The sequence below is a fragment of the Marmota flaviventris genome, chromosome 14 (assembly GCF_047511675.1).
Source record: "Marmota flaviventris isolate mMarFla1 chromosome 14, mMarFla1.hap1, whole genome shotgun sequence".
Lineage (NCBI taxonomy): Eukaryota > Metazoa > Chordata > Mammalia > Rodentia > Sciuridae > Marmota > Marmota flaviventris.
The window spans coordinates 83,515,308-83,536,749 of record NC_092511.1 but is presented as its reverse complement, the minus strand read 5'-3'; the positions used below and the strand labels follow the sequence as shown (position 1 = coordinate 83,536,749).

The 21,442-nt window shown below is 48.1% G+C and overlaps 1 protein-coding gene across 1 annotated transcript in view; it reads right to left on the bottom strand.

Annotated features, from left to right (window-relative positions):
• The window catches only part of LOC117794965 (uncharacterized), a 44,871-nt gene that overhangs the window by 4,817 nt on the left and 18,612 nt on the right, over positions 1 to 21,442 (bottom strand). Inside the window, exons 2-6 of the mRNA XM_034637345.2 lie at positions 19,533 to 19,748; positions 11,473 to 11,653; positions 7,224 to 10,475; positions 4,214 to 4,399; positions 1,016 to 1,188 (exon numbers count right to left, since the gene is read on the bottom strand). Of these exons, the coding sequence (XP_034493236.2) occupies positions 1,016 to 1,188; positions 4,214 to 4,399; positions 7,224 to 10,475; positions 11,473 to 11,653; positions 19,533 to 19,748 (4,008 nt within the window). The remainder of the gene's footprint in view (positions 1 to 1,015; positions 1,189 to 4,213; positions 4,400 to 7,223; positions 10,476 to 11,472; positions 11,654 to 19,532; positions 19,749 to 21,442) is intronic.

The window sequence follows — 21,442 nt, the reverse complement described above, 5'->3', positions numbered from 1 at the left end:
TACCGGGGTCTGACCCTGGTGCTTCCTTGTGCGGCCCTGGGTGGCATGCTGTGCCTCCTGCCTCTGGCTCTGTGAGCACAAAACTGCCTTCTTCACCTGTGTGTTTGCCTTCTGTCTACCTGGTCAAGGCAAATCCCAGACCCTTATAACAATACCCATATATGAAATGCTAGAAAAATGTTGGCAGCTAATCTTGAGGTGACTGTGTACCTAAGATATTATTTCTTGGAGAAAAGTAGCTAGGTTTTATTTGCTAATTTAAAAACAATTTATGTACCTGGTTTGGGTGATATTTACTTTTATACCTCAGAATAATTGACAGTAGCTCTAACTACCGAGCTTTCCATAATGTAAGGAACTCGGGTGGAAAGGGAACAATCCTGTGGTCTTGACCACGTTCTGTACTATCAACAGGAAGCTGTTGTGAGGAGACAGTCAGTGGGAGCTGGTCAGTTGCACAGTCTGGCTCTGGGCTGGCATGGTCTTCCTGGAGGATGACGTCCATGCACATCCATGATCTTCTCGCTTGCCATTCACGAACAGCCAGCATCGTGAATGACAGGGACATATTCTGAGAATGCGTTTGGGTGGTTTTGTCATCGTGTGGCCATAAGAGGGGACTTACACAAACTGAGCTGGCCATGATGTCACTGGGGGAGACAATCTTATGGGACTGCCTTTGCACATGCAGTCCGTCATGGGCCAGAATGTCATTCTGTATGGATTGACTGTATTGTTAAAGTTAACTGGTCTTTCATTCAATAAAATTAGTATAAAAACAAATAGAGAACTAATGGTCAAAATTTAGATGTGGTTATACTATAAAGAGATCAGTTGTTTGTGTTTGTAGATTTACCCAAAGTGATGTGTACCAGCAATATGGTGTTTGGAAGGGACGGGGGAGGAACGTAAACTCTTGGAGAATAAAAAATCAACAAATAGAAGAGGAATCTCACTTTCCCCTTTGGGTCTTGAAATAGCAGAGCTTAGCCTTTTGTGCCAAGCAGCCTCTCACCTGGAGATGATGCGGAGCTGACTGCTCATGGTTTGAATTTGCTCTGCCGCACAGCGAAGCTCCTGGGAACATCTCTGATCTATGCAGTTCTTAGCAATGATAAGAATAAGTCTGGTGAAGTTTTGTCCAGAAGTTGCAATTTTCTTAGCAGAGGTGATGAGCTGATCTTTGGTCTGCATCAAAGAAAAGTGTTAAAACTGGGTAAATATTGCCCTCACTATTTGTCCCCAAGATGTTGGTGGCAAACTGCAAAGCCTGTCCAAAACTTGCTGGGCACAAGTTCCTTCGGTTCCCCAAGTGAGCATGCTTCAGCGTAAGCCACCATCTCCTGAGCCTCCCTGGATTAGTCAGAAGCTGACCCTTAGCACCCAGCAGAATGTGGTGGCCAGGGCCCATCTGTCTGCATCGGGCTGCTGAAGGGAGGACAGCCTCCTGGCCATGATCTCACCCACTGTCCCCAAGAGCTGTGCCCTGCTTTCAGCTTTCAGCAGGTGGCAGGGCAGGTGTGAGGCCTCAAGAAGGGACAGGTATGGGGACATCCAGGTTGGAGCAAAAGTGCAGAGTCATGTAGAGCTCTGCTCTAGAGCACTGCTGGGGACTGGTAATTAATAGGCTGAAAATTTGACCTTTTTGAAGTAAGTTTGAGAAAGAACCTCATTTTCCTTTCATAGAGATTTGGACTAAATTAACAGCTTTGGTGGGTTTTTTTTTGGGGGGGGGATTCTAACAAGTTTTGAACTCAGGGGCAGTCGTCCACTGAGCCCATCCCCGGGAGCCCTAGTTTGTATTTTATTTAAAGACAGGGTCTCACAGAGTTGCTTAGCGCCTTGCTCTTGCTAAGACTGGCTTTGAACTCCAGATACTCCTAGGGTTAGGGGACTCACTCCCTGGCCCTCTTTCCCCTGTGCATGCTACCCCAGCTTCTCTGGTCAGAAAGAATGCAGAGTTAGTGGTTTCAGCGTGAGAGGCTTAGCTCACGAGAGGGGTTTGCAAATCCAATGCTAAGGGAACAGGTGCAGGTACGTCCAGCCCAGTGTTTAATTCAGAGCCATTCCCAGCTCCTTGCCAGCCTGTGGAGAGCTCTTGGGAGACAGGAAAAGCCTTGTTGAAACACAGGACAGCAGCAGCTGTTCCCAAATGAGCTGAACCTGCACTGGTCACCTGTACCGTGTAGTTCCTTCTGGTTTTTAAAGATCAATGAGGCCACCCCAAACTGAGACCCACCCAAAACACCCACTTCTTTAGGCCCTTCTAGGAGGATACCCAGGTCTTCACACTCTGGCAATTTGTTTACGACATGCCGCCCCATTGGCAAGTAAGTCACAAAATGCATCTTTTGCTTTTGTTGGATAAGGTTTGGGTCTAGGCCGCTGTTTGGCCCATCAGCCTTCTCCCTGTCCAGAATGCGGATGGACTGCCAGGTTTCAAGGCCATTGGTCTTTGAGATAAGGAGGAAAGGGAATCCTGGAAGGATAAGGGAGGACGGGTGAGAATGCCTCCCCTCAACCCAATTTCCTGAGGGTGTTTTTATTTTGCACATGTTACAGCTTGAAGCCCTAACCTGGACGTGACTGTAGGAATGGCTTGAGTTCTCTGCTGGCACACAGAAGGCCTTTGGCCAAGGAAGATTTAAGATCTGAAGTTAGGGAAATTCCTTGCAAGAGCACCTCCTTGTGTGCAGGGGAAGGGTTCAAACGCAGAGATCAAGCTGGATATCCCGCCACCCCTTGCTTCCTGCAACTCCAGCCCCCCCCCTGCGGGGATGCGGAGCTGCTGGTAAGGCTGCCTCTGATCACATCATGACGTCTGACTGCACTGCTTCAGGAAGTCCTGGTCCACCATGCGCCTAGCCAGTGCCTCCCAACCAGCCCTTTAAACTCTTGTTTCTGGCCCTAGAGCACAGATACTGTGGCTGCTAAAGTCCAGGATCAGGACTGGGGTCTGGGGAGCTGGGGGAGGTCCCTGCACAGGGATTCTCTTTCACCAGGCGTTAGCTTTCCTGTTAAAAGGGGGTCCTTTGGTTCTCCTTTTGTCATCTCCTCCATATTTACCACAGGGAACTCAGTGGGTGGAGGACCATATTTTGGGGTCCTTAGCCACTCTGCCAGCACCCAAGTTTTAGATAAATCAGAATATCTGAGATGCTTAGAAAGAAAAGTCAGCAAGAGGACGTAGCTGTGCTCTGATGACCCTGGGGTCACTGTTCCAGTGAGGGGCTGACCAGTAGTAATGGGCAGGGATCGGGAACAGGGACAGGACAATGAAGGTCTGAGGCTTGGGTGTGGAGGGGGCTGCTGGGTTTGAGGTCACCTAGCCAGGTACACCCACCCTTCTCTTTTGGACCCTTCACCCTAGACTGAGAGCGGGGCCCACATGGCTCAGCCGTGGATTTGGGAGCTGCTGATTGCTGTAGATCCACACCGGAGGCTTTCTACGAGCCTCTCGTTGCCATCTTATGTCTTCCTTTCACACACTCAGCAAATGGACTTCTTATTTTTTTCCTTGCAGGTGTGTTGATATCAAAGAATGCTTACTTCAATTTAACCAAGCAGAGGGATAAAGAGAATTAGAATAGGCCTCATATAATTGAAGTTGGCCCCCCAAGGCTGGTGGGAGCAGGGTCTCCCTCCAGGATGAGTGGCCCTGAGTGGTCAGCCTTCAGGAAGTGGCTGCTTTGGGGATTTTTTTTTTGGGGGGGTGGGGGTAGTACTCAGAATTGAACCCAGGGGTTTTAAACCACTGAGCCACATGCCCAGCCCTTTTTTATTTTTTATTTTGAGACTGGGTCTCCTTAAGTTGCTGAGGTCGACCTCAAACTTGTAATCCTCCTACTTCAGCCTCCCAAATCACTGGGATTACAACTGTGCACCACCACTCTGAGTTTGCCTTGGGGAGTTTTAAAGACATAAATAGTTCCCTTCAGCTTTGGGGAAATTATCTTCCCTGGTGCAATGTGACAAAGCCTCAGAGACCCAGCAGCGGAGGAGAGGAAGGAGGAGGTGTGGTGACATCAAGCTATTCCCAGGTAGATGATGAAGGGACTGCACAGAGATGTGAGTGCCAAGTGGTGCCACGTGTGCCCTTCCTGCCTGCTGGGAGCTGCCCAGGGCGGCCCTGGCTCTTGGAGGGCAGCAGTGCGGAGAGTAACTTCCCATAATGCCCAGGCCTCCCACCACCATGGCTGCTGATGCCCAGTACCAGGACGTGCCCGCTCCTCCTCAGGCTCTGAGCCATCAGGGACACCTGCTCCGTCATCTCCCGAGTGATCTGGGCGATTCTGCTCTCGTGGCCTGTGCTGCCGTCCTGGTCCTCCTGGGGAGGCTGGTCCAGCTCAGTGTGAGATCTGGCTGCACAGCTGGGGGAGTCAGGGGAGTCGTCCTGCTGCTGTAAGAAGACAGTGCATTAACAGAGTGGCCCTGCTGGCCCTCAGCCTTCAGACGGCAGCGGCCTGCCCACTGTGTTTCTATTATGTTTTAAAGAAAGAGGAAAGGGAGTCAGGAGGGTTTCCTGATTCCTCCAAATCCCAGCAGTCTTGGCCATCTACCCCAAATATTTAGGAGAATAATGAGGGGACAGGATGATTTCCTATTAACTTGCGCTCCGTTCATCTGGAATTGGCATAAACCGAAACCTGGTACACTTAGTTCCGGATACCATTAAAATATTAAATGTTATTTTCTTCTGTGAAGTTTTAGACTTTGCATGGGAGAAGGATCATCTGCAGCTCTTGAAGAAATTCAAGAACCCTTCAATATTCCAACTCTGGGAAGACACTTTTGCAAAAGGACCTAAAGGTTTGGGTATCAAAAACTATGACCTCCCCCCACCACCCCCCCCCCACACACAAGAGCTTGGTGGTGGTTGTTTTCTAGTGAGAAAAAAGAGCTGCCCCTGATATCTACAAGCAGGCTCCATGCTCACAGTTAGGCCATGTTCTTTCCCTATTGAACTTTTAGCAGAGCCTTCCCTAAGCCTTTTCTTGACCCTGGAATTGACAAGTTATTCTGCATTTGGAAGTAAATCCAGTAACTGAGTTGAGAAATTCTTTGATTATGTCTTTTTCTTACTTCCTCAGAGATGGCTCCCTCCATCCAGGACTTCCCAGCCTCTGAAACTGTGAGCTGAATAGATTTCTTGTCTTTATAATATAATTACATAGCACGTGGTATTTTTGTTATAGCAGCAAGACGTGGATTAAGAAACTTGAACTAGTGTGAACCAAGAAGTCACCTGGCCTTACTCCTGTTGGTTGCTTTCAGTTTAATCATCCCCACCTTCTGACCATGTGCAGTGTCCTCTACTGCTTCATTGGTCTAGTTCTGGACAGTGTGGGTACCCTCTGAATGCTGGGAGCCTTTTCCAGAGAGCACCAACAGGCCAGCCGTAAGGGACTCAGAAGATGAAAAGAAGGACAAGGGAGAAAACTCTGCTGAGACCAAGACTCAACTGCAGGGACTGAAGGCCAGGGGAGGAAATGGTACCCTGATGAGCCCAGCTAAGGGTGAGGAGGCTGGGAAATACCCTTTTTCACTCATGTCCCAGATGGAACTGTGGGGACCATAAGCATCCAAACCCACACCTGTCTTCAGGCCCTTCCATAATGCGAGGAGCCCAGGACGCTGTGTCCGAGTTCCCCTGGCTGCAGGAAAGATTCGGAGGGTGACTCACTAGGGCAGGGGATGCACAAGCCCCTCTCTAGGCCCCTGTCTTCCCTGGCAGGTTCTGAGGGAGGCTCACTGTGAGATGCTGGTCTGGGTTGAGTGGAGGGCATGCCTGCACCACAGGAGCCCCAGGGCGTGGGGACAGCATCATATGGCAATGTGTCAGGCAGCAATGCTGGCCTCTCTGACTGTCCTCACACCCTAGGGTGGCCCTGGAGGCAGAGTCCTTCCCTGTCCCAGTGTTCCCCTGTACGTGCAGGACAGCACTCCCCTGGAGTGGAAAGAGCAGAATATGGGGGCCTGCCCCTCACCTGGAGGACCCAGACCCCAACAGAGAAAGGACTTCCCTGCAGGGACAAGAGGGGCGAAGGGGCTGCTGGAGCTGCTGCTCTCCATCCTGGAGGCCTTCAGACCTGGGCAGCTGCATCCACCTGCCCTGAGCCTTGGGGGTGCTCCACGGAGAGGCTCTGATGGAGGAGAGTCCATCAAGGGGCCTGTCAGTGAACCCAGCGGCACCAGCTCTGTCCAAACCCTATGGAGAAACAGGGATGGGGGGAAGAGGCTGCCAGGCAGGGGAATCTGTGTGACTAGAGGAGGGCAGCGAGTGAGCCCAGAGCCCTGCTGGCATCAGAGCAGAGGACTCCGGCAGCAGGAGAAGGAACTGTGCCTACTGTCCTCTCTGTTCCCGTGGCAATAGGGTGGCTTCTGAGGGCAATCACATTTTAGTGAGGAAAATGAGGGAAAAGTAACGGGGGGAGAAGCACAGGGGGTGGTCAGTTGCACCTGGAGGAGGTCTCAGGAATGGTTGGGAGGCTCTGCCCAGCCAAGCATAACCTCACACGGGGGACAGACCAGGCTGTGCCATGGGCCGGCCTGAACAAGTCTGCTGAGGAACTTCCCGAGCCCTGCCAACCTAGTCTATGTCCCGCTGACGCTGGCCTTGGTCAATATGAATGGGTGTCCTACGTGTCCTGTCTCACCCTGGAAAGAAATGAGTGCATGTGGAAGGACAGACCCCACATCTTTCCAATAAATCCTTCTTTTTCCCCCTTGCTACAGCAATTCCACTGATTTCCCGCCACTTGCAAAGAAAAGAACCCTGATTGGAGCACGCAAGTGACATCTGTGGAGGTCAAAGTGGCATGAGAAAGCCTATCCCTCAAGAAGAGTGCTGCCAGTCATGGCAAGGAAACCACTTCCGGGTGGGGTGACCGGGGAAAACCTCATGGAAGACAGTACTAAGGTAGGCACTGCTTCTAGGACACTGCCACAGGCCAGGCAAATGCAAATATTTTGCCTGGATACCCTTCATCCTCCATCAGGCTAGAGTGCCAGAGTCCAAAATGGCGATGAAGCTTCCCAGCTGGGAAATGGTAGCAGAAGGTGCAGCCCAGACAGCTGACTGCCAAGCTTGGGCTCTTGGAGGCTGCGTGCTGCCTGCCCAGGGGGAATTACATCGTGGCACTGAGACCCTGGAACTTGGCAGGATCTCTGATGCCTAGAAGAGGGTTGAGGTGTGGGTGGAGAAAAGATGCTGAGGAGCCTACCATGCCCGTGCTTGCTGGGGGGGTCCCAGCGACAGCTGGCTCAGCAGTGCAGGTTCCCATTGAACTCCCAAGGGTGGCCCTGGGGGCAGAACCCTGAGCATCCACCTTGCCTCCCACAGCACCCTCCTCACAGTGGAGCTGGGGCTGGATGGAGTCCTGTTCTGGGGCCCTTGCTGGCTCCTCCCTGAGTTTTAAGCACTGGTCCAGGAGATTCCAGGCCTTGGTATGACCACCTTTCCAGGCCTGGAGCTGGGCCACCGCATGGTGGGCCCTGGCTGCCCACTCCCACCGAAGCCACTCCAACACATGCATGTCCCACTCCTCTGGACCTTCTTGGAGCACAGAAACCCTCTGGTTCACCTCCTTGGTGAGGATGAGAATGCTCTCCAGAGCTATAAGAAGGTCTTCTGGGCAAGGCCCAGACTCTTGACGTCTCACTACAATTCCCTGTACAGCTTGGATTCCAGATACCATTCTTTCTAGGGACCTTTCTGTCCTGGTCTGGGAGTTCTTGCAGACAGAGAACTGTGGACAAATAGCATCTTGAAAGGCACATTCATACTCTGCATTGATGCCACTGAGGTGGCCAGTCAGGGTCTTGGCTCGGAGGGTGAGCTCCAGGCAGAGAAGCTGAAAGCGTGTGGACAGGCTGGGAGATGGTTTGGGGGAGGAGCCTAGGATCTGTGCCACATCCAGCAGAGCGTCTCTGAGTACATGAACCTCCCTGCACAGAAAGGAGATCTCACCCTTTACCTGCTCATCCCCACACAGAAGGCCGGACAGACTGGCAGCCTCCTGCAGCCTTTGAGAAACATCTGCTACCTGATCCAACCCTTCCTTCAATCCCTGATGATCCTTTACAGCCTGTTGCAGGGGCAGTAGAAACAGGCCTTGTCTCCCGCTGAGCCTCTCCATGTTCTGGATCAGGTCTTGGACAGCCACTGACCACAGAAGGCATCCATTCTCAATGTTCTCTTCCCAAGATGCAGGAGCTTGGAGACCATCAGAGGCCAGAACCATGTCCAACAGCCGTTTGGCATAGATCTCTGCCTCCTCCAATCTGTCCCCGATTTGCAATAGCACTTCTGGATGTCCCAAGGAGTCAGGATCCTTCTTATCCAGATCCTTGCAGCAACTTTTAGCTGCTAGTTGAACCATTGAAGTTAAATTCTGCTGAAGCTCTGTGAATACTGAAATGCTCCCTGGTAGATCAGTTTGGGGGTTATGGCAAAAGAGTTGTTGACACAGAGGATACCAGTCACCAGCCGTGGCTACCAAAACCTGCCTGGTTTCCCTGGTCCCCCCAGACAGTCGGCGAGTGGCTTCTAGAAAGCTATCACTTCTAGAAGTTGTGCTATGGGCTGTCTCCCTGGCCACATCAATAACAGAAGGTGCCAGTGTCGGGATCTCTTGGAGTCTCGTCATCCTCTCTGATCCCGGTGGTCCCTCCCCACCCTCTTGAGCTGCATCTGTGTCTGTACCCTGCTCCAGCACTTGGGTGCAAGTTGAGGCCACTGCCTGGAGGTCCTGGCTCTCTTCAGCAAGAGTGAGTTTGCTGGTGGTGAGGGGAGCAGCAGATCTCCTCTGTGTACAGGTGTTAGGACTCCAGGGGTGAGAAGTACAGTCTGTTGGTGGACAGGGCATGGCCAGGTCACGTTCCCCTAACACAGGGACCTTTTGGTGTTTCCACCCAGGAAGTGAGTTGTCCTGGAGGCTTGGGAGAAGGGTATGAGGCTGTCCCTTAGCTATGTCAAATCTTTGGACTTGGTCTCGAAGAGGGCTGAGGATATGTGGATGGTTGGTCCCGTCCAATCCCTCTTGGACTTGCTGAACGGAATAGATGAGATGTGTTGCCATGGCTAAAAGCACCTCTCTATCCTGAGAGCTGCACCCACCTGACCTGTGCTGGGTAGCTGCACCCAGGACCAAGGAAGACTGCTGCAGCTGCCAGATCAAAACTCTCAGGCCATTCCTGAAAATGGGATCGGAATCGCGGCCCACATACCTATTCACTACCTGCACTATGTGTGCGGCTCGGCCCTGCAAATACATCACAGGCCTGGAAAACCCTCCGGGATCTCCACTCCTCAAAGCCCATGCAAGGAAGTCCAAGTGCTTGATCATTTCCTGAGTGGACACGCTCAGGAATTCAGGGATGTTGAGAACATCATCAAAACAGGCCACGAGGCGTTCGTTCGCCCGAGCCCAGGCCTGAAGCAGGGCCCTTAGGGCCGCGGGGCTCCAGTCCGCACCAGACGCTGCGGGGCCTCCTGAGAACAGCTGGTGCACTCTGGCCACCAGCCCGCCAAGGTCTGCCACGGCGGCCTCCAGGTCTCTACCAGTTTGTCGCCGGGAGCAGCAAACCAAGACCAAGTGGGCCACCCGGAGCATCTGCTCTGCCCGCTCGTGGAAAGCTGCACGGAAACGCTGGAGGCCTTTCCGCAAGTCCCCGCCCGCGCCCAGCGATCCGACTGCAGAAGTCGACAAGGCGACGCGGACCAGCCTTTCAAGAGGGCTCTGGGTGTCTGTGAACGTGTCCAGGATCTGGCGCAGGAGCGCAGCGCGCACTCCCTGGGAGAGGGCGTCGGTGGCGGCCAGCAGCGCCGCGCGCTCCTCGGCGGTCTCCAGCCTCTCCTGGCCGGTCCGCGGGGGTCTGTCGCTCCCGTCCAGGCGCCGGATGGCGCCCCGCACCTCCAGCAGCCGGCCGCAGCGGGCCACCAGGTGCAGCCTCTCTGGCGGCGCGGAGCAGGCGGCCAGGTGCATGCAGTGCGCGACCACGGCGGCCAGCGGCGCGTCCAGCTGGCCGTCGCGCAGGTGCTCGGACGTCGCCAGCAGCTCACGCAGCTGTTGCAGGCGCCAGGAGAGCGCGCCGACACGAGTCCCAGCCTCAGGGATCGCGACGCCGGACTCCAGCCGCTCCAGCAGCTCTTCCAGGGTCTTCCTGGTGGTAGCGAAGACGCGGCTTCGGGTCGCGGCCAGCTGTGAGTTGCGCGGATGCTGGAGGTGGCCGCGGGCAGTCGCGAGCAGCGCGGGGATGCTTTCCCGCAACAGAAGACCCGTGGGACCCAAGCTCTCCTTCCGTCCGCGCGCCACCAGCCCGCCCAGGTGCTGCAGCGCCGCCACCAGCTCCCCCAAGTGGTCACGCAGCGAGGGCGCGTCCTCCGCCGCCTCCAGCGCGTCCAGGCAGGCCAGGCACCTGCCGGCCGTCCCCACCATCTGCCTGGCGATTGCTGCATCTGCGAGGAGCAGGACCTGTTCGGGCAATCGGGACAGGAGGAGCTTGAAGATGATTGCACATTATTTGGAGTGATGGGGACAGCGGTGGCAGCTGCTTCTGTCCCCTAGACTCAGCCCCAAAAGTCACCCAAGAGTGGCGTTTATATTTGGTTACATTTGGTTGAACCCAGAAGGTAAGGCAGCTACATTCCATGAATGGATGGGTCCATCTGGAGTGTTTATTGTTCGGATGAGGGTGATGGGGGCTGAAGAGAAGGCCGGCCGTCAAGTGCCTCTGAGATATCTCCTCTAGCCTGTCCCTGCCACTCCAGGACAGCGTATCCACCCCTCCAAAAGAACTGGTACCCAAACCAAGAGCCCGCCTTGCACCCCTCTCCTCCCGGGTCAGCAGGTACCTATGGTTGCACTCCTCCTTTAATAGAACCTGTTAAAATTCAAACACCTGCCCCCTAATAACTCTACTACTAAAGTTTTACTGATTATATTTCATAATATTTAAGGCATATGGATTTTAATAAGCAGCAATGCCCAGACTAAAAGTCACGTCATAATGGTGGAATGTCAGGATGGGAAATGGGGAGCATTTGAAGGCTAAGGGATGAGCCAGGCTTCCGTCCAGACCCTTCCAGCTATAGACCAGGGCCACAGAGCTTTCATCTGGGAGGCTGGTTTGCCAATCAGACTGACGGTTGCAGAGGTTTCAGTAGCCTCTTCCCATAGCTCTTGGCAGCAAGAGGATGGAAAATGACCCTTTGGGTGACATCTTTTTATTAGAGATTGGTGGTTAGGGGGTGAGGAGACCACATGGGGTTCAAGGCATAGACCCTACATATGTCTACCCAGCTCCCCATGGAAGCTTCCACATTCAGCATTGACTAAATTGGTAGTGAACTCTCTGCCTATGATCTTTACAGAAATGAGCAGGTTTCACTCTTGGGGACAGGGGTCCACTGTGGGAGTAACGTGCCCACCCATGCTGCTTGTGACCAGCCAGCACTGACAACAGCCTCACCTTTGTGGTGTCCACCAGCATCTGCTGAGCTGTGGTCACGAGCTGCTCTTGGTGGTACCGACATTCTGGCTGCAGATGGAGTTTCTGAGCCACCAGTGTGATGTTCCTTCCAGACAGGATCAGAGACTTGGCCACGGGCTCCATTTCCTCCTGGAGCCACATCTGGGAATCTCCTGCCACCCTGGACAGACACACTGCATTTACAACAGGCAACAGAGTAAAAAGCACATCCCTGGGGGGCTGGGGCTGGGACTCAGTGGCAAAGCTTGCCTTACATGTGTGAGGCTCTGGGTTCAATTCTCAGCACCACATATAAATAGATGAATAAAATAAAGGTCCATCAATGACTAAAGAAATTTTTTTTTAAAAAAGCATATCCCTAAGGAAATTATGATACACAGATTAGAAAATGCTAAGCAGCCATGTAGGTCTTTATTTGTGATGATTGAAAGCTCTCTAGGACATAGTGTTGAGTTAAAAATAAGTTCCTATCACCAGTAGTGGTGGCACACCTGTAATCCCAGCAGCTCAGGAGGCTGAGGCAGGAGGATCATAAGTTCAAAGCCAGCCTCAGCAACTTAGCCAGGCCCTAAGCAACTTAAGGAGATCCTGTCTCAAAATAAACAAGGAGCTGGGGGGATGTGGGTAAGTGGTTAAGTGTCCCCAGGTTCTATTCCTGATATGTATGTATAAATAAATAAATAAATAAATCCAGCCTTAGGGATAGAACATTGAAGATACAAATTTGCCACAAACGATATATGCAAAACACTTCGCCCAGTAATCTAGAATATGTGTCTACTCAAGGGCACATGGACCATTTACAATCACAGGTCAAATAATGGGCCACAAAACATGGCTAAAATATGTATTTAGTGGACCACAGTACAATTAAATAGAAACAAGGCCAAAACAGTAAGAAGAAAATCTCTGGCTGTGTGTCCAGGAGAAACTAAAATTGGAACTGGAGGGGAGAATATATGGGAGACCATCTTTCCTAGCAGTGCTCACATAGAGCCTGGAGAGATGGCACCCCTCCAGGGACATGCAGTGCAGTGGCCCTTCCCTGTTCACCATCAGTGTGACCTGTTTTATGTACACACAAACGTGCATATTCATATGTGTGTGTGTATACCTACAAAGATTTTTTTTTCTTGGTACCAGGATTGAACTCAGGGGCACTTGACCACTGAACCACATCCCCAGCCCTATTTTAGGTTTTATTTAGAGACAGGGTCTCACTGAGTTGCTTAGCACTTCACATTTGCTGAGGCTGGCTTTGAACTCACAATCCTCCTGCCTCAGCCTCCTGAGCTGCTGGGATTACAGGCATGTACCACCCTACCAGGATCCTACAACAATTTTATATGAATTTTTAAAAAGGAAAAATGGGAGGAGATGAGGAAGGGACATAAAGATGAGAAGAGGACATAAAAAGAGGAAAGAAAAGAAAAATATCTGGAATAAATATAGACCCAAACGTTCACAGGGGTGGTTCTAGGTCATCAGCTTATAGATAAAGTTTTCTTCCTTCAGCTCTTTCATATTTCCTAAATGTTCATTGTATGATATGTTTGCAAATGAAAGAAAATGCATAGGGCCCTGCCCGAAGTCTCACTGTGCTGGTGAATACTAGTCCAGGGTGATTGATGGGATCAGTTCCTTCTGGCCTCCAGGAAGCTTCCCCAGCAGCAGGAAGCTGGAGCTGGCCAGCAGCCCTGGGCAGTTCATGCTGGGCCTTCGTTTGGCCTTCCCTGAGCACTTCTTGAGGAGCTGCTCCCAGAGCCAGCCTGCCAAACCCCAGTCCAGATAGGAGTTATTGCAATGTTAATTATCGCAATACTGCAGTATTGCCCAGGGGCTGGACCATTTCCCATGGTCATGAACCTAGATAATTATCTGTATAAATGATTCATGTTGCTGCAGACAGCACAGTGAAAGCACTTATGCTGAAACAGACAAAGATGTTTAACTTCTCTCAAAATTTAGTGTGCCTTTCTTTTGTGATTACAAAAACGTGGGTTGCAAAACTTAGAATGCACAAAGTATTTGAAGAATATAGAATCACTCTGTTCTTAAGCTCTTAAATAAATTACAATAGATATTTTGGGCAAATTTCTTTTTATCTAATTGGGGTCTCAACATGGATAGCCCCCAATCTGCCTCCATATCTTTATTTTATCATGGAAAAATAGGCATAACATAAAATTTATCTTTTTTTTTCTTTTCAGTGCTGGGGTTTGAACCTAGGGCTTTGTGCATGATTGGCAAGTGTTCTACCACTGAACCACATCCCCTGCCTGAAATTTATCATCCTTAAATGTACAGCTTTGGCACTGAGTATCCACACTTCCATGCTCCACTCCTGTGTCCATCTCCAGACCTTGATTCATCTTCCCAAACAGAAACTGAACCACTAAGCAATGAGTCCTGCCCTCCCCTCCCCCAGCCCCTGCAGTCACCATCCCCCTTGCTCTCTACGGATATGACTGCTCCAGGGTCCTCATGTAAGTGGAATCATTTCATATCAGTCCTTTGTGTCTGGCTCATTTCACTTGGCATGATGTCCCTGAAGTCGGTCCCTGGTGTGGCATGTAGGAATTCTGTCCTTTCTGAGGCCGAGCACATGCGTGTACACCAGTTTGCTTATTATTCATCCATCTGCAGACATTTGTGTTGCTCCTGCCTTTTGGTATGGTGAATGGTGCTGCTGTTAATATCAGTGTAAAAGCATCTGTTCAAGTCCTGCTCTCTTCTCTTTGGGGTAAATGATCAGAGGTGGAATTGCTGAGTTATATGGCAGTCCTGTTTTTATATCTTTGACAGTTCCTATATACTTTTGAATCCTCTTGTGAATTTCACTTAACTTAGCAATATTTTTATTACTTTTTATATTTACAAAATTTCCAGCTTGCAAAAGTTGCAAAAATGTTCAGTGTACTTGACACACCCTTTAGCCAGTTCGAAATTGTCATTTTGCCGAGTTTGCTTTATCATTCTCTTTCTCCCTTTCTATCTCTCTGTGTATAGACACTTCCAAGCCCCATGCCCCTTTTATGCCGAAATGGTTTAGCATGGGTTCCTTACAAACAAGAACATTAGCGTTTATAATCACGGAATAATTATCAAAGCCAGAAAATTAAACATTGATTCAACACTATTATCTAATCCAAATCCAATATTCAAATCTTGCAACTTGTCCCCAATCTGAGGACATGTATTATATTCAACTGTCAATATTCTAATGAGACGCCCCACGCCCCCATCACCAATATTCTTGGGTCTCCGTTAGTCAAATGATAACCTAGATTCTGCTGTGCAGGGACTTTGCAGATGAATCAAGGCAACTAATCAGCTGACCTTAGAACAAGGAAAATATTGTGGACTGCCCACGTGGGCCAGTGTAAGTACCTGTGCCCTTAAAGGCAGAAGAGGAGGGAGGAAGGTGGGTGAGAGAGAGGAACTGGGAGAAGGACTTGAAGTGTTGCTGCTGGAGGGGCCACGAGGAATGCAATTGTCCTTGAAAAGCAAGTCAGCCTCTGGCTGACAGCCAGCAAGGAACCAGGACTCCCGTCCTCCGGCTTCAGGAGCTGTGTTCATCCAGCCATCTGCCTGAACCTGGAAGCAGGTCCTTGCAGAGCCTCCGAAGAAATCCTGGAAGGACATCTCCATTCAGAGCATAAGACCACCACAAAGGAGCCACCTGGCCCACTACCTGCTGACCCACAAGTTGTGAGGTGGTACGTTCGTGCTGTTTGGGCCACTGATTTGTGATGGCTTGTTCCAGCAGCAATAGGGACCAAACTTAAGCCCTTAAGCCCCGCATCTAGAACAGTTCCCAGGGCGCTCTCTTTCTCGACCTTTGGTGTTTTGTGATGAGTCCAAATCAGCAATCTATAGAAAGCCCTTCGATTTGGGTTTGCTAATCGACTTGGCTTACAGTTTGGGAAGTCATTCTCTAGGAGGGACGTGGCATCTGTCTCAGCACATCACACTAGTAAGCATGAGAGGCCACTTTCGTTCCAATAATAGTAATGTCAACTTCCATCCTTTGGGTTAGATGGTACCTGTCCGGCTCTGCTCTGTGAACGTCTTTTTCCCTTTGTAAAACATTTTAGGAAGACATCTTGAGACAATATAAACATCCTGCTCTTCTTTGAACTTTTGCCCACCATTTTAGCATCCGTTAATGGTTTCTGCCTGGAACAGTTACTATGATAGCTGCCAGATGGTGATTAATTCCACAATTCTTTCTACGTTCATAAGCTTTCATTGTACTGTAAGGAAGAACGTTCCCTTCTTATTTATTATCAATATGAACTAATTGACTCTTATTTTATTCAATGGCTTAAAAACCATTATTTTTATTTTGATGCATAGATTATCCTATATTAAGCTATATTTGTATCAAATTGACCTCTTCACAGTGGCCCTATATGTCTTTTTAATTTGTCCCGTCTGTTTTTATCACTTACTTTCTTGCAGTTAAGATATTCTTAGTTGGGCTGGGGATGTGGCTCAGGCGGTAGCGCTCGCCTGGCATGCGTACGGCCCGGGTTCGCTCCTCAGCACCACATACAAACAAAGATGTTGTGTCCGCCGAAAACTAAAAAATAAATATTAAAATTCTCTCTCTCTCTCCCTCTCTTCTCTCACTCTCTCTTTAAAAAAAAAAAAAAAAAAGATATTCTTAGTTCAGTTTTATTTATCCTACTCTAGTCCTGGTAACAACCATTTCCTCACAGATTCAGGGCTCTTTTTAGTAACAACTGGTATTTAATACCAAGAACTGGTAACAGATGTGCTCATTGCTACTGAGTTATCATTGCTTCTAGGTCTTTTCAGTGTGCAGAGCAAAGGAATGCACACACATCCATACATACGTAGACACAAGTATATAAAAATACAAGTTCATGCTAATACCTCCAATTTTATCTTATTTTTAAATTTAATTTAATTTAACTTTTTGTGTATGTGGTGCTGGGAATTGAACCCAGGGCCTTCTGCATATGAGGCAAGCACTCTACCAACTGAGCCATATCCCCAGCTTAATACCTCCAATTTTAATCCAACATAACAGGATTTGTCCTGAACTTCCTGTTCTATTTTTGTATGTCTTCTCTCCACCAGTGAGAAACTTGGTTCCCAATATCCTCAATATATTTACTCATCTGTTCTATGAGCACAGAACACAGAAAATGGTTTCATACTTGTTAATTCATATTGTTTTGAAAAACAAATCCACAAAGTGAAGTACAGTATATATTCACTGTTCATTTGTCTTTAGATTAAAGATTTATATTAAAGTACCTTATTCAAAAGTTACTTGCTTTAGTTATTTTAATTTTACCTCAATGTGATTACATTATTAGCTTCAAATCTAGGTGGATACATTTATTCTTATTCTTGTTCTACATCTTATGGTTTCCCCTCCATCCTTGAAGATTTAAATGTTTTGCATATACAAAAAAATTCATGTTGTTCCTAAAGTCAAAATACACACACACACACAAAATTACAAATTATACCAAAAAAAAGATATAATCAGAGGAGTATCTCTGTGCTCCTCCCACTCCTTCTGTCCCAACCTGCCAACTTCTGTAGGCAACGGAACTCATCCAAATTCATTAGTGTTTATTTTTATCTTTCCTGTTCTTTTTTTAAGCAACAATAAGATAATCATGTGTATTTTCTTATTCCTCCCTTATATAAAAGGTAGCATATTGCCATATGGAAAATGGTTGGCTCTGGAGAATAAACACAGAGGTGGCCATCAGGTGCAGGGTTACTAGGCAGTGCTCCTAGGATCACCCCTGGGAAGGGAGAGAGCAGAGGTGGGCTAGAAGGGGAAACTGAGCCCATTGAGCTGCATGAAACTGAAGACCCTCAGCACTGTCCCACGTTGGGTGGACAGCTGAGGGGTCTTTGCATACCTGCATAAGTCAGCCTTCAGCTAGGGGCCACCCTAGACAAGGCAGTTCTCTCCAGCCAGGGTGGCCTGCCTAAGGGCTGACACCTAAGGGCTTTCTGCTGCCATCACACGTCTTGTTCCCGAAGTGAACCAGGGGGTGCAACCACCACCCAGACTCCTCGTTCTCTTTGCTGTTTGTTTCTTCACATAACATATCATGGAGGTCACTCCTGATCCATTTATAAGGCTCTTCCTTGCTCCCTTTTTAGCAGCTGTACCATGTCATGTGTGTCTAACTCTAGTTTATTCAATGCATCTTCTACAATTGGGTGTCCGGGTTGCTTCAGGTGTTTCATAATGATGAATCATGCTGAAACTACCATATATCCATGTAAAAAATGCTATCACCTCATTCTGCATACCTTTTACCCATCTTCCCATCATATTATGTAATCATAGTGCATTTGTCAAAGATTAGGAATTAACTTTGCTGTACTGTTAAAGTCTGATGCATGCTGCCATTATGAATTCTTTCAGGCTCTGTGTTAGCCTTAAGGGTTTGGCAGCTGCTTTCCCACACAAACAGTGTTGTAGCCATCTCCTCTAATGAGTGCATATTCATCTATACTATGGTAAGCATTTATAATCTATTTTGCTTCAACACAGGATTATGCCGTAGTTTAGCTTTTTTCCATAAGTTTAAATAATGTCAAAACAAACATCTTTACACATACATCTTGGCTCCTATTTCTCAGTATCTCCTTAGAATAAATCATTAGGATAGGAGTTAATGAGTCAATAGATACATATTTTCTAAAGTCTTGAGTCTATATGATAAAATTAGCATCCAAAACTTCGATTTGCCTTTCTTCAGTGAAATGCCTGTTCTCTCCCCACATTCTTTGTGGGTGTTGGGCTCCTCTGTGTTGATGCAGTTTTGTGGTTTCTCTCGGTTAGCTCCATTCCCCCCAGGAAGGTCTCTTATTCGAGGTTGTGCTTCAGCACCAAGGACAGCACCTGCAGTAGGTACTTCACTTGGTACCTTAGGAGGTGGTTAGGCCACTTTGTGTTGGAAAAAAAGACCTCTTTGTATTTTGAAGCTAGATAGGGGGCAGTTGTATTTGGCTACCATGTGCCAGGCACCGTGCTCAGCAACTTGTAGGGATTTTTCCCATGACCCTGATGAAGGTCCTATGGGTTGGATATTATTTCCAGCTTCACAGAGGAGACATCTAGAGGTTTAGGAACTCAACCAAAGCCAGACAGCTAGTAAGCAGTGGGGCTGGGATTCAGATAGAGACAGTCAATTTTTAGTACCTACATTAAGTTTTGGGCATAAAAGTGTAAATTTTTTTTAACTGGAGATTGAACCCAGAGGCGCTTCACCAATGAGCCACATCCCCAGCCCCACTTTCTAACCTTTATTTAATTAATTTAGTTTTTAATGTGGTGCTGAGGTTTGAACCCAGTGCCTCACATGTGCTAGGCAAGTGCTCTACCACAGAGCTACAACCCCAGCCCCTCCTCGACCCTTTTTAAATTTTTGTTTTGAGACAGGGTCTTACTAAAATCCTTAGGTCCTCACTAAGTTGCCCAGTCTGCCCTTGAATTTGCCATCCTCCTGCCTCAGCCTCCTGAGTTGCTGGATTACCAGTGTGCAGCCTGTACCTAGCTAAAATGTAAACATTTGTTGTAGTATTCAACTTTCATCTAAAGGGTTCAGTTTTGTTCTTTTAAGTAGACACTTTACATTGATCCTGGAACCTCATATGAGAGTAATTTGCATGCAGGTTTACAGGTCTAATATACTGAATGACCAACATGGAAACTGTGTTTAGACAACAATAAAATTCTCATCCTATAATAAAACAGTTAATTTGTGAAACACTAAGAATGAATCTGGAAATCTTTTGATGGGGCACAGAACCACACTGTAGTGCAAAACCCCACCACTTTTGAAATGTTGCCATACTTATACCCCAGTGTTAAGTAATAACACAGTAAGCAGTTGGCTTTATGCTTTATCCATTTGTTTTCTCACACCTGGCTTCTTTCGAAAAGCACTTGCACAGACCATAACAAGGCTCGAGTTACATGCTCCTCCTGCCACCTGTCAGAGCAAGCACCTGGAGTTCTTTAAAAGTATTACCTTTTGGCAACTTGCACAAACTCTTCGCTGGCTTCAGCCAGGCCCTCTGCCGTCCTCTCCAAGGAAGCGAACACTTCTTTCTTCACATCGTCCCTCTCCATGGAGATGAGCAGATGGCAAAGTTTCACAGTCATCGACGAGATGATTCTCTCTATGGCCTTGTTCTGTATCATTGAGCCAAAGTCATCAAAGAAGAAAGGCTCCATCTCTTCTAGTCTGTGAGCAGAAGTCATGAGACAGGGCAGCTCAGGCTGTTTGATGTGTAAAGTTCTTCTGCTGGACGTGACATTCACCTCATATTGCTTCTATAAATGGAAAAATCTATAAAATATTAAAGGGATAAGTAGGGATTATACTCAGGGCTTTACAAGTACAGGATAGCTCGTGGCTTAGCAGAAACATAAGAAAAAGTGGGCTTAAGACACAGTGACGGGGTAGGGGTGTAGCTCAGTGGCAGAGCACTTACCCAGCAGGCTTTCGGCCCTGGGGCAATGCCCCTCACTGGGAAAAAAAAAACAAAGAACAAAAAGTCTTACCCAGATGATAGTATTTGGGGCTGGACATATAACTCAGTGGTAAAGCATTACCTGGTACATATGAGGCCCTGGTTTGATCCTCAGCATTGCATTTAAAAAAAAGACAATTAGATAGACACAAAGGAAGGCAAACACAATGGAGAGAGGACCACAAACTGTGAAATATAGACAATTTAAAAATGGTTAATTTTACCAGAGAGAAGGAGGAGAGGAAGTAAAGAGGAAATACCGGGAAATGATATTAGCCAAATTATATAGTTATATTGTGTGCATGTATGAATATGTAACAACAAATCCCACCATTCTGCACAACTATAATGCTCCAATAAAAAATATGGGGAAAAAAGAAATGGTTAATCTTGTGCTGGGAGTGGTGATGCACAACAGTAATCCCAGTGACCCAGGAAGCTGAGGCAGGAGGATTGCAAGTTCAAGGCCAGAAAAAGAAAGAATAAGAAGGGCTGGGATGTGGCTCAGTAGTAGAGCACCCCTGGGCTTAATCTTCAGTTAAAAAAGTAGAAAAGAGATGATTGATCTTGTGAGGACATGATTGAGGTCTTCAGACTTTGTGGCACTAAATACAGTAGAGGAAACACATTTTGCACAATGTTTACTCTATGGAAGGTTTTAGAATAAGGGCTGAGAACTGTGCAACAACAGAAAGTCCTCCTTCAAATCGCATCTCAAAGCAAAATTCTCCAAGTCCTCATGGTGTTGTTACTTGAGGATACAGTGAACTTCCTTCCTCTGGCAGTGTGCAAATCTGGATAACAACTTGAGGCTGTTATATAAAAATTTCAAGCAATGTGCAGGTAGACGGAGACAATTTCAGTGTTGAAATTCTGTGATTTGTTCAATCTTATTCTCTCATTGAAAATATCTCCCAAGTGGAGATTAACAGAGGAAAGCTTAGACTGACCATTTCTGTTTGTTTCTGGTACCAGGCATTGAACCCAGTGGTGCTCAATCACTGAACCACATCCCCAGCCCCTCCCTCTCCTCCCCCTCTCTCTAAGATAGGTTCTCGCTACATTACTAAGATCCTTGTAAAGTGGAGGCTGGACTTGAATTTATGATCCTCCCGTCTCAGCCTCCTAAGCCTCTGGGATTGCAGGAATGCACTACCATACCTGGTTCAGATGGTCTCTTCAAGTTGGAACAGAATATTCCACAGTGGCTAGGTGCAGTGACACAAGCCTGTAATCCCAGCAGTCTGGGAGGCTGAGGCAGGAGCTTTGAAAGTTTGAGGCCAGCCTCAGCAATTTAGCAAGGCCCTTTCTCAAAATTAAAAATAAAAAAAGGCTGGGCATGTGGCTCAGTGGTTACACACTCCTCAGTGCCATCCCTGGTACAAAACAAAACAAGCAAACAAAC